At 45.9% G+C, this 16,870-nt stretch overlaps 2 protein-coding genes and 1 pseudogene across 2 annotated transcripts; 1 reads left to right on the top strand and 2 right to left on the bottom strand.

Moving 5' to 3' along the window:
• Positions 1-455: 455 nt before the first annotated feature.
• LOC119325484 (high-affinity nitrate transporter 2.1-like) lies at positions 456-2,395 on the top strand. The gene has a single exon (XM_037599227.1). The coding sequence runs from the start codon at positions 539-541 to the stop codon at positions 2,066-2,068; it is 1,530 nt and encodes a 509-aa protein (XP_037455124.1). The 5' UTR covers positions 456-538; the 3' UTR covers positions 2,069-2,395.
• Positions 2,396-6,060: 3,665 nt separating this feature from the next.
• On the bottom strand, positions 6,061-7,828 carry LOC119325485 (annotated as a pseudogene).
• A 6,302-nt stretch (positions 7,829-14,130) lies between these two features.
• LOC119325486 (high-affinity nitrate transporter 2.1-like) lies at positions 14,131-15,912 on the bottom strand. Its single transcript, XM_037599228.1, has one exon. It carries the CDS (start codon positions 15,827-15,829, stop codon positions 14,306-14,308), a length of 1,524 nt encoding a protein of 507 aa, XP_037455125.1. The 5' UTR covers positions 15,830-15,912; the 3' UTR covers positions 14,131-14,305.
• Between the last annotated feature and the right edge of the window lie 958 nt (positions 15,913-16,870).

Here is a 16,870-nt window from a genome sequence, read left to right on the forward strand (position 1 = left end):
GGCCCCCAAAAGGCACGGGCGCAGGAGATGCGGCGGCGAGGATCTAGCCTAGCATCCCTTAACAATCGGTTGATTAACCTTTTCCTCCTCCAGATTCAACGCTCTCCAAAGGATGGGGCCAGATTAAGCCAAAACTGGAGCGATTAATCAACAATCTCACTCGGCTCCCTCCATTAATTGCTTTGTTTAACATGAATGATTCCGTAGGGTGCAATGCACAGGACTAGTTTATTGAATCTGCGCTGCTAGCTATGCTACCTGTAATTGCTTTTCTACAACGCCCAAAGGCCAGGTTGCTGGTTAACCTAGCTATAGCTGTGAAACTGGCTAGAATCTTCAGGAATCGAGTAAGATCAGATCCCAATGTCAACTCTGCGAGCTGCATGCGAGCGCGGCTCGGTTATAAATACCTCGCCGATCCCAGATCCAAAGCAAAAAACACCAGCGACATTGCAAGCTCCATCTAGGAGCAGCAGCAACCACCATTAGAGACGCACTTAGTTGCCAGTGCGACTAAGCTATAGCAAGCTCGAGGAAGATGGAGGTGGAGTCGAGCTCCCATGGCGCCGGCGACGAGGCTGCGAGCAAGTTCTCGCTGCCGGTGGACTCGGAGCACAAGGCCAAGTCCTTTAGGCTCTTCTCCTTCGCCAACCCGCACATGCGCACCTTCCACCTCTCCTGGATCTCCTTCTTCACCTGCTTCGTCTCCACCTTCGCCGCCGCGCCGCTCGTCCCCATCATCCGCGACAACCTCAACCTCGCCAAGGCCGACATCGGCAACGCTGGGGTGGCGTCCGTGTCCGGGTCTATCTTCTCCAGGCTCGCCATGGGGGCCATCTGCGACCTCCTTGGCCCTCGCTATGGCTGCGCCTTCCTCGTCATGCTCGCGGCGCCCACCGTCTTCTGCATGTCCCTCATCGATGATGCGGCTGGCTACATCACCGTCCGCTTCCTCATCGGCTTCTCCCTCGCGACGTTCGTGTCGTGCCAGTACTGGATGAGCACCATGTTCAACAGCAAGATCATCGGCACTGTCAACGGCCTGGCGGCTGGTTGGGGCAACATGGGTGGCGGTGCCACTCAGCTCATCATGCCACTCGTCTTCCACGCCATCCAAAAGTGTGGTGCCACGCCCTTTGTAGCATGGCGTATTGCCTACTTTGTGCCGGGGATGATGCACATCGTGATGGGCTTGATGGTGCTCACCATGGGGCAAGATCTCCCTGACGGCAACCTTGCGAGCCTCCAGAAGAAGGGAGACATGGCCAAGGACAAGTTCTCCAAGGTTGTGTGGGGTGCTGTCACAAACTACCGTACGTGGATCTTCGTCCTTCTGTATGGATACTGCATGGGTGTCGAGCTCACCACCGACAACGTCATCGCCGAGTACTACTTCGACCACTTCCACCTTGACCTCCGGACATCCGGCACCATCGCTGCCTGCTTCGGCATGGCCAACATCGTCGCTAGGCCCGTGGGTGGCTACCTCTCCGACCTCGGTGCCCGCTACTTCGGCATGCGTGCCCGCCTCTGGAACATCTGGATCCTCCAGACTGCCGGTGGCGCTTTCTGCCTCTGGCTCGGCCGTGCGAAAGCCCTCCCTGAATCCATCACTGCCATGGTCCTCTTCTCCATCTGCGCTCAGGCGGCGTGCGGTGCGGTCTTTGGTGTCATCCCCTTCGTCTCCCGCCGCTCCCTCGGCATCATTTCGGGCCTGAGTGGAGCTGGTGGCAACTTTGGCGCCGGGCTAACACAATTGCTCTTTTTCACTTCGTCGAAGTATGGCACGGGCAGGGGGCTCGAGTACATGGGTATCATGATAATGGCCTGCACGCTCCCCGTGGCGCTCGTGCACTTCCCACAGTGGGGATCCATGCTCTTGCCGCCCAATGCCAACGCCACCGAGGAAGACTTCTATGCCGCCGAGTGGACGGAGGAGGAGAAGAAGAAGGGTCTCCATATCCCCGGCCAAAAGTTTGCCGAGAACTCCCGCTCGGAGCGTGGCAGGCGCAACGTCATCCTTGCCACGGCCGCCACACCCCCCAACAACACTCCCCAGCACGCATAAGACTTGAGCTTTTCTTTACCTGTGTACACGTACAGTGCGCGTATTATATACACATCGTGTATATATATACGCCTGAAATCCGCAAGTATGTTTTTTGACTGTTTTACATTTCCGTAAGTATATATGGGCAGTGAATTTTCTATGTACGCGCGGGAAATGCGTGGATGCATGTGCATGTGCACTGCATGCGAGCGAGGGTGTTTATGTACGTGTCCACTTGGGACGTCGGTTCCAAAGTTAAATGAACAGTCTGAATCTGTTTTGCCATTCTGAATCTGTGTACCCCCGGTTCTTCATCTACCGACAAATGTGTAAACAATTGGTGAGTATAAAGGCCTTTGAGTGAAATGGAAATAAAGTGCTATTTTTTTTGTTCCAAGTGTTCATGTATGCTTGCTATTTTAGCATACAATAAATAGATCTTAAAAAGAAACTAGTCAAGAACATGTCCTTGACAGTAGTAAAGACTTCAACGAAATGATTTAGTACATACTAGTAAACTGTAAAATGTTTGGTTGCACGTACTGCCGGATATAAGTTAATGATGCAAATAACTCAATGCGTACTTAAGGTGGATGTCTCACTGTAAGACTATTCATGTACTTGTGCATCTTCAAAATTTATCGAAAAGTTTGAAGACATGCAAAACTTTGTTCAAATATACCTTGCAGAAAAATCAACTTATCTAGTAAGTAGTGTTATTGCAATTAGTTGTCTTGTTTGTACATGACAAATTTAACCATTGTTTTGCAAGCTAACTGTATTTTTGTCCCTCGACTTATAGTGTAGTGTATCTTTTGTCCCTCAACCATTTTTCGTCACCGTCAACTACCAATACTGTCTGATCCAGGCTTCTCTTCATCGGCGATAGCTGCTGTTAGTGCGCTGGTCATATGGGGCCTTAGCACGGCAATTTCTCGATTTTCTACTACAACAATGTTTGCCCGATTCCGATGAGGGAGGGGCGATGACAGCGGCGCCTTCGGCTCGCTCCAATGCTTGTAGTTGTCGCTAGATGGTCTATAGACCTGGATGTAATTTTTACTTCTGATGTTCTTTGTACTACTTTGAGAGTTGATGAATAGGTCGGAAGTTTTCTCGCAAAAAAAGACTAACAATACTGTTTATTTTTTTGACAATTGCCAAAGTACCTGTCACGTTTTAGGTGGTTTATTGATCACATATGACAACCACCAGACACCTCAATATAATTGATTCTCGGAGATCCTTAACTCTGAAAATTCAGAAACAAAAAAAATCCTAGGTGATCCTACGGTCGGTGCCAATTGCCAAGTTACCCTCCAAAAGGCACCTTCTGGAAAAATCCAGCAAAGGGGCGCAATAAGAGCTGGGTGCACCCCATTGGTGTGCTAATATGGGGTGTTTTGAGGCGCCCTTCTGTATGCCATCTGGTTCATTATAAAATTCTGCTTATGTGTCTTTTAAGTTTAAAATACGTGAGATTTGTAATTCATGAAAGTGAAATTATACAGATGTCAGATTTTTTTTGCTGACTTTTTCAAAAACTTTGAAATTCCTGCTTTTTCATGAAAATTGGTGCTAAAAGAAAGTTACCAAAACGTGAAGTTTGAGAAAGTTTGACTTACCAAAACGGAAAATGCACCTGGTCCAAAAAATTACCTTCCCTAACGGGTGACCACAATTCCCTACTATTGGGGCTATCGTACAGGAAACGTACATCCAAAAATAAAGTTGGCTAATTATAGCTGTGCTTGACGTACGTGGATTAAATAGAATGTTCCATGCACGATTGACAAGCTAGTTGGCGTTTGACATTGCCGACAGATATACATTTCTCTGCAGATCAGATCATATTCACGTACAGCCCGGCTCTGTAAGAGCTTATCATCTTATCCTGTCGGTTCATGTGCATATATATCCGACCAACGTTTACAAATATATTGCTGCGTGGCCAAAGTCCATGAACATTATCCTCCGGTGACTAAGGCTCCCTACGGCCAAAGTCCATGGAGCTAACATATAATCTCTGTGTACGTACCTATATGATCATGACGCCGTGAATACAACACACCATAGTAAAATCATATGATATTTGGGAGATATACGAAACAGTGGAAAGTATCTCACAATACATGATGCAAATGATATCCCATACATGAAGAAAGTCCTATTGAACACAATTGATCACACACACATGTAAATCGAACAATCTGCATAGAAAAAGTTCACAAATGTTGCAATACTCTAAATTCCTGTGAAAATTATGTGCTCAAACAGGCCCGTAATTTTTCGAATTGATAATTGATTAAGCATTTTTCTCCTTTTTGAGAAAATTGACTTGGGCTGGACCATATATATGTATGTGCTCAAAATTTCAGTTCTAGACTAGAGTGGAAAAATTATGGCCAACTGAATAAATGCTAACAATTAATAAATCAATTATCATGGAAAATAATGAACTGTAGTTTCTTGTAGTGCCTCAGCATCACGTGAGTCAGCATCATCCATTGCAGTTAGTCAACAACTACAAAACAGAGTTAAGTATTACCACTACTACAAGTGTCAACTACAAGAACCATTCAAAGAAACATTTTGGCCTTCCAGACAGCAAGGATACGCGTGTGGTAGCTACCCCAAAGTTCATGGAAGTGTCACCATTAAACAAATGAAAGGTACAACTCAGGTACTTGCTGGAGCTGATGACTCCACGGCAAATGGCTTATCACCCCCTACAAACGACATTTCAATATTAAACTGAGAAAGGTATTTAATCAGATGAAAAGTGGAGTTGGAGTCTTGGGCATTGCCTGATCCAATGTCAACTTAGAGAGTGCAATCGATAGATAAGATATGGAAGCTCCTGTGTGAACTTATTTGGCATTACAACCTTCTTTTGGTTAACTAAACTGTCATCTCTTTTAGTTAATTAGAATATGAAAGAGACACGAAACCAAAGCTAGGGTGGAAATTAAGCTTAAATTATTTGGCAAAGTCAAAGGAAATGTGAGGTACGCATGAACTTATAGTTGTGATCAGAGCTGAGCAAGCGAGTGCGACCTTGGTAGATAAATACATAGCAGCGCCGTGTCAAATTTGCCCAATTGCTCAGTCTGATATGATTTTGACTCCTGAATGGTTAGCATGCCATGGAAACCAAATATTGCAAAAAGTTACGCTTTGTCTCATATACCTGTTACAAATGGAATTTACTCTCTATATAAACATCAATATGCTCTCTTTTCATGATTTTGATACTAATTTTGCTTATAACTCCACACTTTCTTACGTTGTAAATATCACATTAAAAGTCAGGGTCAGTGACTACATTTTTTGAATATTGGATGTCTTCAGGGACTCCCAATAATTGAATGGAAAATGGATGGACAAAGTGGAGTTTGGACATAGGTGCAGAAATTTCAGCTACCAAAAAAGCTTGTCCAAACCATTGAAAAAATATATAAGGTCAAATTAAAACTTCCACTGTAATCATGGTAATTGAAATTCAATTAAGAGTCCACGGAAGGCTAGATCCCTAGTTGAAGTTTTGAATCTCATTTATAAAGGTTAATTCAAACCTCACCAACATGTACTTCCGCCATGACCCCTCAATCAGAATACCTAAACTCTTTCAATAATTAATTAGCTAGTTGTTAATTTGAAATTTCTAGTCATTGGTATATTACTATTTATTTGGAACATGGGTGAGAGTGGAAGTGTTGTTCCTCAATGAAACAACTATTAGCTTGCGGGAGATGTGGAATTATTTGGTGGTCTTGAAACCTCAAAAAAAAAAAAAGTGAAACCTCAAATTTAAATGAAGTATTTTGTTTTTCTAAGGCAGGTGCTAACTTAGGTTCACGATTTAGGTATACTATTAGTAACTCACTTAAGAAATTAATAACTCATGTATGGAGAAAATTAACTGAGAGCCACTGCCATTTTGCAGATTATGTATGTAAACTTGCCAGGAGAGGAATCGGAGGTACACAAGACACATAATCTCAAAGTTGCTGTAAATTCAGACCACAGGTACCTCGCATGCGTGCATGCACACACCAAAACATTTCGTGTGTAAGAAACGCATTACACAAGTCTACACTGGAAATATAAATGCGTACACCTTATTACAGCCGATGTTCAGTACTTGTACATAGTATATGAAAAACAATCCGGTCTTATACGTGCTGGGGCGTATTGTTGGGTGGCGTGGCGGACGTGGCAAGGATGACGTTGCGCCTTCCACGCTCCGATCGTGAGTTCTCGGCAAACTTTTGGCCAGCAATATGGAGACCCTTGTTCTTCTCCTCCTCCGACCACTCGGAGGCATAGTATTCCTCCTCTGTGGCGTCGGCGCTGGCCGGGAAGAACATCGAGCCCCACTGTGGGAAGTGCACAAGAGCGACAGGCAGCGTGCATGCCATGATCATGATGCCCATGTACTCGAGACCCCTTCCAGTGGAGTATTGTGATGAAGTAAAGAAGAGAAGCTGCGTGAGCCCCGCACCCACGTTTCCACCAGCACCGGTCAGCCCAGAGATGATGCCAAGGGAACGTCTAGAAACGAAGGGTGCGACGCCAAATACAGCACCACACGCGGCTTGGGGCAGATGGAGAAGAGAACCATGGCAGTCACTGAGGCAGGGAGGGCTGACGCACGACCGAGCCAGATGCAGAAAGCGCCACCGGCAGTTTGGAGGATCCAGATGTTCCAAAGGCGAGCTCGCATGCCGAAGTAGCGGGCACCAAGGTCAGAGAGGTAGCCCCCCATAGGACGCGCGACAATGTTTGCCATGCCGAAACAAGCGGCGATGGTGCCTGCAGCGCGGAGGTCTAGGTGGAAGTGATCGTAGTAGTACTCGGCGATGACATTGTCGGTGGTGAGCTCGACACCCATGCAGTAGCCGTAGAGGAGGACGAAGATCCATGTCCGGTAGTTGGTGACAGCGCCCCAAAGGACCTTGGAGAACTTGTCCTTGGCCATGTCTCCCTTCTTCTGGAGGCTCGCAAGGTTGCCGTCAGGGAGATCTTGCCCCATGGTGAGCACCAGCAAGCCCATCACAATGTGCATCATTCCCGGCACGAAGTAGGCAATACGCCATGCCACGAAGGGCGTGGCACCACACTTTTGGATTGCGTGGAAGACAAGTGGCATGATGAGCTGCGTGGCGCCGCCACCCATGTTGCCCCAGCCTGCAGCCAAGCCATTGACCGTGCCAATGATCTTGCTATTGAACATGGTGCTCATCCAATATTGGCACGACACGAAGGTGGCGAGGGAGAAGCCAATGAGGAAGCGGACGGCGATGTACCCTGAGGCATCATCGATGACGGCCATGCAGAAGACGGTCGGTGCCGAGAGCATGACGAGGAAGGCACAACCATACCGTGGGCCAAGCAAGTCACAGATAGCGCCCATGGCCAGCCTGGAGAAGATGGACCCAGACACGGACGCGACACCGGCATTGCCGATGTCAGCCTTGGCAAGGTTGAGGTTGTCGCGGATGATGGGCACGAGGGGCGCCGCAGCAAAGGTGGAGACGAAGCAGGTGAAGAAGGAGATCCACGAGAGGTGAAAGGTGCGCATGTGGGGGTTGGCGAAGGAGAAGAGCCTGAAGGACTTGGCCTTGTGCTCGGAGTCCACCGGCAGCGTGAACTTGCTCGCCGCGGCGTCGGCATGAGAGCCGGCCTGCACCTCCATCTTTCTTGAGCTAGCCTAGTTGCACTCAAAACTATGAGCAGCTAACGATGGTGGGTGCTGCTGCTGAGCTTGGCCTGGAATGTAATGGCGATGGGGTTGTTCTTTTGGTCATGCATCCGCGAGGTATTTATAGGCAGATGCGCGTGCATACATTTGCATTTGCAGGCAGCAGAGAGTTGACATTGGGATGATTGAACGTCTCTCAACTCTCATCTCTTTACCGGCTGTAAGTGCAATTAGCATTGTCTAACAAGGAAAGAATGTGTATTATTGCACCTGACGGAATCATGGGAGATTAAACAAGGCACGTACAGCAGGGTCGAGAGAGGTAGGAAGATGAGCAGGACAGCTAAGTAATCTCGTCGCCGCGCGCATCTCCGCGCCCTCACCCCGTGGGATGGACCAAGGATCAGAATATGCACTGCACGTCACAGGATGCGTGTCCAGAATCGAATTTCTACACAAAGAAAACTATTAGGACTACCGCGCATTTCGCTCCGCCCTATGCCTCGAAGAAAATATACGATCATGATGTAACAAACATGTGGTTAACAAGTACTATATAACAACATAAAATGTGTAAAAAGATTACTTAGCGGCGCAAGGAACCTTCACGCATATGAATTGGTGCCTTCTAATAGTACGTCATGAAGCGTCCAAATATTTGGCTGACAACATAAAATGTGTAAAAGGATGACAGTTTGCGTTGTGGGAGCCAAATAGGACTAGTGTAGAGAATCTTCAAAGCCCAGGCCGATAGGTTGTTATTAGTTTGTTGCTGAAATGGGAACATGGCTGCAATGGTTTCAGTTTGTTGCTTGCAACTTTTGCAGCGACCCAACGGCCAGCCAGCCACGACTAGCGGCGAGGCGACAACGGCATACGTACGCGCATCACACGCACATACACACACAGTCGATCAGCTGACTTTGCAAGCTGGCCATTCCGGCCTGGAAAGCATATGTCAAACATGACTCGACAGTGAGAGCACGCAAGGGGAGTAGGGGACAGGTAATGACCTCGTGTATCTTTAGTTAATTCTTACCTTGGCAGACTAATTCACGCTGACGTGCGATGCTAATCAGTTTCAGCCAACTCAAAACAAGTGTTGTGTCGGCAATCCTGCGTACTCTGATTACAAATTCGTCCCGAGATGCAGCACAAACGAGCCATTTCACTCTTGGTATATCCTGGGTCGATCTACCTGGTGTGTAGGGGCGTCTACTCATGGTTTTGGGGAAAAACCCTTAGTCTGGTCTTCGGTTACTAGATCAAACAACATCAATGCACATATATCATGATGTTGTTGAGGCTGTAGTTTCTTCGATGACCCTGGAGATTAAGCCTTTTGTTTATGTGCGTCCTCTTCGTTTTGAATGTGATGTCTTGGGAGAGAGTGATGTCCGCTCCAAGGTGAATCGCTTGGTTTATCGTTCATTGATTAGCTTTAGTTTATCCTTGTCTCCTTTGTATGGTTTTGGCTCATTTGCACATCACTATCAAAGTTATATGTATGGATCAATGCACATATGGGGGTGGAGGAGGCGGGGGATTTTTCATTCCTCCTTGAACTAAAAAATGGCTCAAGATATCCTAGCAATAGGGAGTTAGTGAGCCTAATTCATTTGGGTGAGAGGCATATTTGCAATCCTACTAACATAGTTTACTTATGTTGGACTTCGGTTCCTATTTATCACAATATCAGGCTTTCCCTATAGTTTCCCTTTAACTTTTTGTGTTGCAAATGTTTTATAATTTCATGTTATAGATATCTTCAAGAATTAACAGTTTTCTTTTTCCCATATAATATTTCTTAGGTTTTCTGCTATCTACTAATTATAATTATGTATATTATTATTGGTTAGATGCTTTCTTTTGTTTGTGTAACTTCATTTTCATAAATAATACCGGAGTATTCAAGAGTGTTAACACATGTATATGTAGAGAATGAGAGACATATTATGTCAATGCCAATATACATATTGCGTCACTTTTCCACAAGAACAAGTGGATATGACAGAACCGCTTGCTACTATCCGAGTACAAATTCATGCAAAGATTAGACTCTGAATGGTTAGCTAGGTAGCTGCATTTCTTCTCCAAATACATATGTTATTACACAACACATGCAATATTACATATTGTGGTTGTTGTTCTTCCTCCATCACCGTAATCTAATAAGCTAGTAGTTTGTAATCAGGTTGGTGAAATTAAATGATGTCCATTAGGTGGGTATAATTGAATGCAGTATGCATGCTGATTATGTGATAGCAGGAGGGTAGACTGGCATTAGGGCTTCTTGAAAGAGTGGTTTGGCTTTTCGAGGGAGACAAGGATGTATTCTCAACTACAATATATGCTTTTAGTTACTCTTTTGTATATAGAAGATGCGAATAGTGTTAAGTGCCAGGAAGCATGACAATACAATTTTCAAGCCGATGTTGTTTTTGAAGGGAAAAAAAATATGTCCTTGCTAGCAACCACAACCACCTGATCTTTGTTCACAAGATATTTCAAAAGCTGATTCAAAATTAAAGGGCCTAGCAGGTACTCCCTTCATTCTTGTTTATAAGGTTGTGCACACAATTTTAGATTTAACTTTTATCATAAATTACACCATAAACATATGAATCATGTGAAACCAAAATCAGGTGGCACATAACCTACATTCCTTGGTCACATATGGTCAAACATGATTTTTGAAATGTGTGTTCGCTTTTGGAATGGTAGGAGTATTTAGCTACTAGCCATGTGGTCATCCCCTCTTGTTGTAATCCTTGAAAAATTATTAGTCACAAAACTTCAATATTAAATATATATCAACACTTAAAAGTAAGACACGTAATTCAGAAATATTAAACTCAACCAACCATCCTAGTATTTATTTTCTTTTATCAACAAATAAAGCACCTCACATATGCACGGGATAGTTATGGAATTTTTTTGGCAATATATATTACATTGAACAAATATCCATGTGACTGAACATGATTACGAGTTTAAGACTCATATATATTCATTACGTATTTGTGTTTGGCACTCGTATGTGGGCTATTAATGTAAGTTCATTCTCCCAATCTAGCAAAAAGCAAGATATATGCACATATATAAATTGTAAAGTCCATTATAGAGCTGCCCATGTCCAAGCCGACCTGTTTTATTGTTGCCCACTTAATGACCTGGTTAATTATCTAGCTGATTTTTATAATGAAATATCATTGTCGATGGTGATAAACAATTCGACGTGGGTTGATCAGCTTCAAGAAGTACAAGAGCCGTACTTTTATTTGTTTAATCAAGGACGCTTTCATGAACCTTGGGCTACCACGAAAGCTTGCTAGTAGAAACGTACACATGTTTCCTTTGAATGGTTCTTGTGTGGTCGGCACTTGTTGCAGTATTTTATTCTATGTTGTGGTTGTCGACTAATTTCCAAGGATCAAGCTGTCTAGCTGTGACAAGAAATTCCTTGTTGATTGATATATAGTTGCTAATTTATGGTGACACTTCTCCTATTGACCCTATTTTAAAAAAGAAATTGACTCTAGTTATAAATCTTTATCGAAATCATGCCGCTCTTCCACTCTAATTCTGAATATAAAATTTTAATGTTGTACATATGGGTCAATAAGTGGACTTGTACATAAAGAAAACTCAAAATGTTACCTCTGCTGAATCGAGCAAATGGCAAACTATGCAGCTAATGCTATTGCCCTTCCGGCATGGCCTCCAGCCTCCGTCTTAGCTTAAACATTTTGTCCACAAATTCAACATTAGTATCCTCACATTTCAAGATTCAGTTCAGTTCGACCAATGAACATTCAATATCTGACATGGTTGAATTTGCTCTCAGATATGAACTTATTTACGCAAATACTAGTTATGCTCTTTACTCGACATTTATGTCGGCCTAGTCTTCACACTAGGGCAGCGAGCTAGGATATGTTCTTGTTTATGGAGATGTTTTCTTCTTTTGATAGCAATACATTTTTCACCGGGTGCTTTCTCAAGATTTTTAATGGAGGCCTTTTACGGTAAGGACAAAGAAATATCAGACATCCAATCAGTAGATCTGATGGTCCAACGTGATCAATACTTGTCCAGCGAAGGAGTAGTATTTTTTCTCCGAAGGGCAAAATGGGCAGAGGGAAAAAACGCCTCCCGCACGCAGGGGCGGAGCTACAGGGTGGCCAGGGTGGGCCGCGGCCCACCCTGGAATTTTTGATCAGCCTTATATACATATGTATATCTAACTGGGCCAGGGACAAAAAGGGCCCAAGATATCCCGATCCACATCGAGTCCACCCTCGTCCTCGTCCACATCAAGCAGAGCGGTCCCCTCGTCTTACACCCTCGCACAGGAGTGCCCCGACGCCCAGCCACCGTTCCTTGCCTCACCGGCTCGCCGACCACACGGCTTCCAGTGGTAGCTGGCCGGCGCCCAACCCACATCTCCTTCTTGCCGTCCCACCCCTCATCTCTAGCCGCGCGCTCGCGCCCCTTGCATGTGCGCTACGCCTCTGCCTTGCGCCTTGACCCCGGCCGCCTAGTGCCCTGCCTCCGCCTCGCTGCAAAGCCGGCGGCTGTCGCTGTCGCTCAGTCAACAGTCTCCGGCGGCAGCAAGCCAGCAAGTGAGCAACCTGATTTAGGCATCGAATACCCCCAATTTCTGGTTTAGGGTTTGCATTTTTTACACTATGCTATCTAGTACATGAAGTCATGAACACATACGTAATTTTGCACATCAGTTCTGATTTCTACCTCAGCTTAGCTTTATTCATAGCATCATTTATGAGATTTCATTGAGAATTTTAGTTCGTTTGTAAGATTATATTGATCTATTTATATGGGATATTGGTAATTAGTTATAACATTCACATATCATATTGTATATCAAAAAACAATTGGAGCGGACCACCCTGCTCTCAAATGCTAGCTCCGCCACTGCCCGCACGAGATTAAAATAAAAAATAAAATCCCGCACACAGAAAGGGTATTTTGGGGAGATGGAAATTTGCCCACCCCGGTCCATCCCCGATCCATCTAATTTTCTCCTGCAGATTCACTAAAGAAAAAATCTCTCCCGCACACACCACCAGTCGCTCGGCGGCGCACCCACCCACTGCATCTCCACACCAGATCCACTGACTCGGCTGCGCGCTATTCCAGGCCGCCGCCGGCAGCCAACTGAGCTCCTCCTCGGCTGCGCGCTATTCCAGGCAGCCACCGGAAGCCGGTACGTCGACACTGGAGACCGCCAAATGGCGGCGTCTACCATTGGACTAGTACCCCTCTTTTAATGTACTCGTGAGGTTGTGTGCATCTCGATGCAGAGCTCAGACACTTGATTTTTCTTTTTGTATTCAAAACTAAATACTTTTGTCAAGAACTAATAAAATGTGTGCTACTTACAGGTTTGATTTGACTTTCATTCGAGCATATATACACGCTACTAGCAGGCTATCCATTTGGAGCTGACAAGGATATCCATATGATCAGCGGACACGGCAACTGACAAGGACTCCAACAACATGAGGCTGTACGTATGTACGGAACATGGCAACGTCAACCAGTTGCTACTAATAAAAAAGAAAAAAATGCTACATTCTACGGATGGGCTACAAAAACTGAGCTAATCTTCCCCATCTCCACTAATAAAATTTAGTCAATCATTATAAAATCACAATCATACGAAAAAGTGCAATTGAATAAAAATCTAATAATGTCTATATATATGTAAAATAAACAGTGTACCTTTGAAGTAATTATTGGTTAAAGTGTATATTTGGACAATCAAACTACACTTTATATTTTAGGGGTTTCCGTCTCATATTTTAGAGGTCCCATCTCTTCACACACAATTGCTCCTACTCCCTTTCCACAATTCATATCCCCCAGTCTCTCATGGCGTACTACTACCTCATTACGCCCTCGTCTCTACCGGGATTGTCGCATATCGCCATTTATCTATGCATCATAACTGGATCTAGCTTGCCCCTAGCAAATGCCGAATAGGAAGAAGGTAGTTATTTAAAAACCAAGTGCGAGAATTTTACTAACAAAATTGTTTGACTTGGTCATTACAATCAATTAGCTGGCGTGGCTACCATATTTCAGTCACATCAATTCAAACTTTTTTAAAATAGTCTCATGACTTTAGGAGTCAGGTAGAGCCAAACATCCATGAGGAATAGTTGGGACAGTAAAATTTACTTTGTACATATTCGTATATTTGCAGTTTGCTCACTTGGTTTAGTTTAGACTTTCACCGTGACTATAGACCTGCTCGAACATTCTGGCTACGTAACTCCAAGTATTTAAATTTCCTTGGTGGAAGAACCGAAAGTACAGAAAATTTCAAATTGTTCATGTAATTCCGGACCGAATTTGATAGTACATATACCCTCGTTCGCATGCATGTGTGCATGGAAGCTAGTGTTTAGCAGAAAGGTAAATCCCCATACAACTTATTAATCACGTTGGATTGCAGCCATACATATGTAAGGCATGTATATACGTAAATGTATGCTTCGAAGGTAGAAAACAAAACTTGTGCCCTACACATGTTGGGGCGTGTTGTTTGGTGGCATTGCAGATGTAGCAAGGATGACGTTGCGCCTGCCACGCTCGGAGCGGGAGTTCTCGGCGAATTTTTGGCCTGCGATATGGAGGCCGTTTCTCTTCTCCTCCTCCGACCACTCGGAGCCGTAGTACTCCTCCTCCGTGGCGTCTGCGCTGGCCGGAAAGAACATGGAGCCCCACTGTGGGAAGTGCACGAGGGTGACAGGAAGAGTGCATGCCATGATCATGATTCCCATGTACTCAAGACCCCTACCAGTGGAGTATTGAGATGAAGTGAAAAACAGAAGTTGTGTGAGCCCCGCACCCACGTTCCCACCTGCGCCGGTAAGCCCGGAGATGATACCAAGGGAACGCCTGGAAACGAAGGGCGCGACGCCAAAGACAGCACCACAGGCTGCTTGCGCGCAAATGGAGAAGAGCACCATGGCTGTGACTGAGGCAGGGAGGGCCGATGCACGACCGAGCCAGATGCAGAAAGCACCACCAGCGGTCTGGAGGATCCAGATGTTCCAGAGACGAGCACGCATGCCAAAGTAGCGGGCACCAAGGTCAGAGAGGTAGCCACCCATAGGACGCGCGACGATGTTTGCCATGCCAAAGCAGGCAGCGATGGTGCCGGCAGCGCGAAGGTCTAGGTGGAAGTGGTCGTAGTAGTACTCGGCGATGACGTTGTCGGTGGTGAGCTCGACGCCCATACAGTAGCCGTAGAGGAGGACGAAGATCCATGTCCGGTAGTTGGTAACGGCACCCCAAAGGACCTTGGAGAACTTGTCCTTGGCCATGTCTCCCTTCTTTTGGAGGCTCGCAAGGTTTCCATCAGGGAGATCTTGCCCCAGGGTGAGCACCAGCAAGCCCATCACGATGTGCATCATTCCTGGCACGAAGTAGGCAATTCGCCATGCTACAAAGGGCGTGGCACCACACTTTTGGATGGCATGGAAAACGAGTGGCATGATGAGCTGTGTGGCGCCACCACCCATGTTGCCCCACCCAGCCGCTAGGCCGTTCACCGTGCCGATGATCTTGCTGTTGAACATGGTGCTCATCCAATACTGGCATGACACAAAGGTGGCAAGCGAGAAGCCGATGAGGAAACGAACAGCGATGTACCCCGACGCGTCGTCGATGACCGCCATGCAAAATACAGTCGGTGCGGAGAGCATGACGAGGAAGGCACATCCATAACGCGGGCCGAGGAGATCGCACACGGCCCCCATGGCAAGCCTGGAGAAGATGGACCCGGACACGGACGCCACACCGGCATTGCCGATGTCGGCCTTGGCGAGGTTGAGGTTGTCGCGGATGATGGGCACTAACGGCGCGGCGGCGAAGGTGGACACAAAGCAGGTGAAGAAGGAGATCCAGGAGAGGTGGAACGTGCGCATGTGCGGGTTGGCGAAGGAGAAGAGCCTGATGGACTTGGCCTTGTGCTCGGAGTCCACAGGCAGCGTGAACTTGCTCGTGGCGGTGTCGCCATGCGTGCCGGCCTCGACCTCCATCTTTCCTGACAACTAAAAGCAACTAATGGTGGTTGTTGCTGCTGCTCTTGAGCTCGGCTTCAATGTAGTAATGGACTAATGGTGATGTGGTAGTATGGCTTGTGATTTGAATCTCGCATCAGTTTGGTATTTATAGCGAGACGCGCTCACATTCATTTGCTACAGCAGAGTTGACACTGGGATGGGAATAAACACACCACAACTCTTAGCTGTAGGTTAAGTGCAATTAACATGGTCTACCCGGAAAGAATGTATTATTGCATCTGACGGAATCATGGCAGCAGCAGCTGCTGCGATTAAACAACGCACTAATCTCGTCGCCGCGCGCATCTCCGCGCCCTCACCCCGTGGGATCGACCAAGGATCAGAATATGCAACGTCACACGATGCATGTCCAGAATCGAATTTCTTGTGCTGCACACGAAGAACTGAACTGCTTACACAAAGGAAAAGTTTTACCTTGTCCCAGTGTGCTAGAGAAAGACTCGGTACGATGTTTATTGGCTCTCTTGCTGGCTATACATAAAGTGAACAAAATACCTTGTAACAGTGTCATCAAGTATCCTAATTAACTTGTTTAAAAAAAGTATCTAATTAAGGACAGTAGAATCTTCAAAGCCAGCCAGCCTGGTCCACAGCTTGTTCTTACTGAAATGTGTGAGCATGCAACCGTGTCAGTTTGCTACACCCTCCGTTCCGATTTACTCGTCGTGGTTTTAGTTCAAATTTGAACTAAAACCACGACGAGTAAACCGGAATGGAGGAAGTACTTGCAAATTTTGCAGCGATCCAACGGACAGCTAGCCACGACGGCGACTGTTAGAACGTGTATGTCAAACCTGGCCGTACACACAGTCCATTTGCTGACTTTGCAAACTGGCCGCTCTGGCTTGGAAAGTGTATGTCAAACCTAACACTGACACCTTGCAAGGGGACATGTAATGACCTCGTGTATCTTTAGTTAATTCTTGCCTACGTAGACTAGCTATATAATTTGCACTGATGATAGTGAGGCTATCTACGCCGGCAATTTTGCATATG

Source organism: Triticum dicoccoides, chromosome 6B, assembly GCF_002162155.2.
Source record: "Triticum dicoccoides isolate Atlit2015 ecotype Zavitan chromosome 6B, WEW_v2.0, whole genome shotgun sequence".
NCBI lineage: Eukaryota > Viridiplantae > Streptophyta > Magnoliopsida > Poales > Poaceae > Triticum > Triticum dicoccoides.

Coding starts and splice junctions, on each gene's coding strand:
- LOC119325484 (XM_037599227.1), top strand. CDS start 539: ATGGAGGTGGAGTCGAGCTCCCATGGCGCCGGCGACGAGGCTGCGAGC.
- LOC119325486 (XM_037599228.1), bottom strand. CDS start 15,829: ATGGAGGTCGAGGCCGGCACGCATGGCGACACCGCCACGAGCAAGTTC.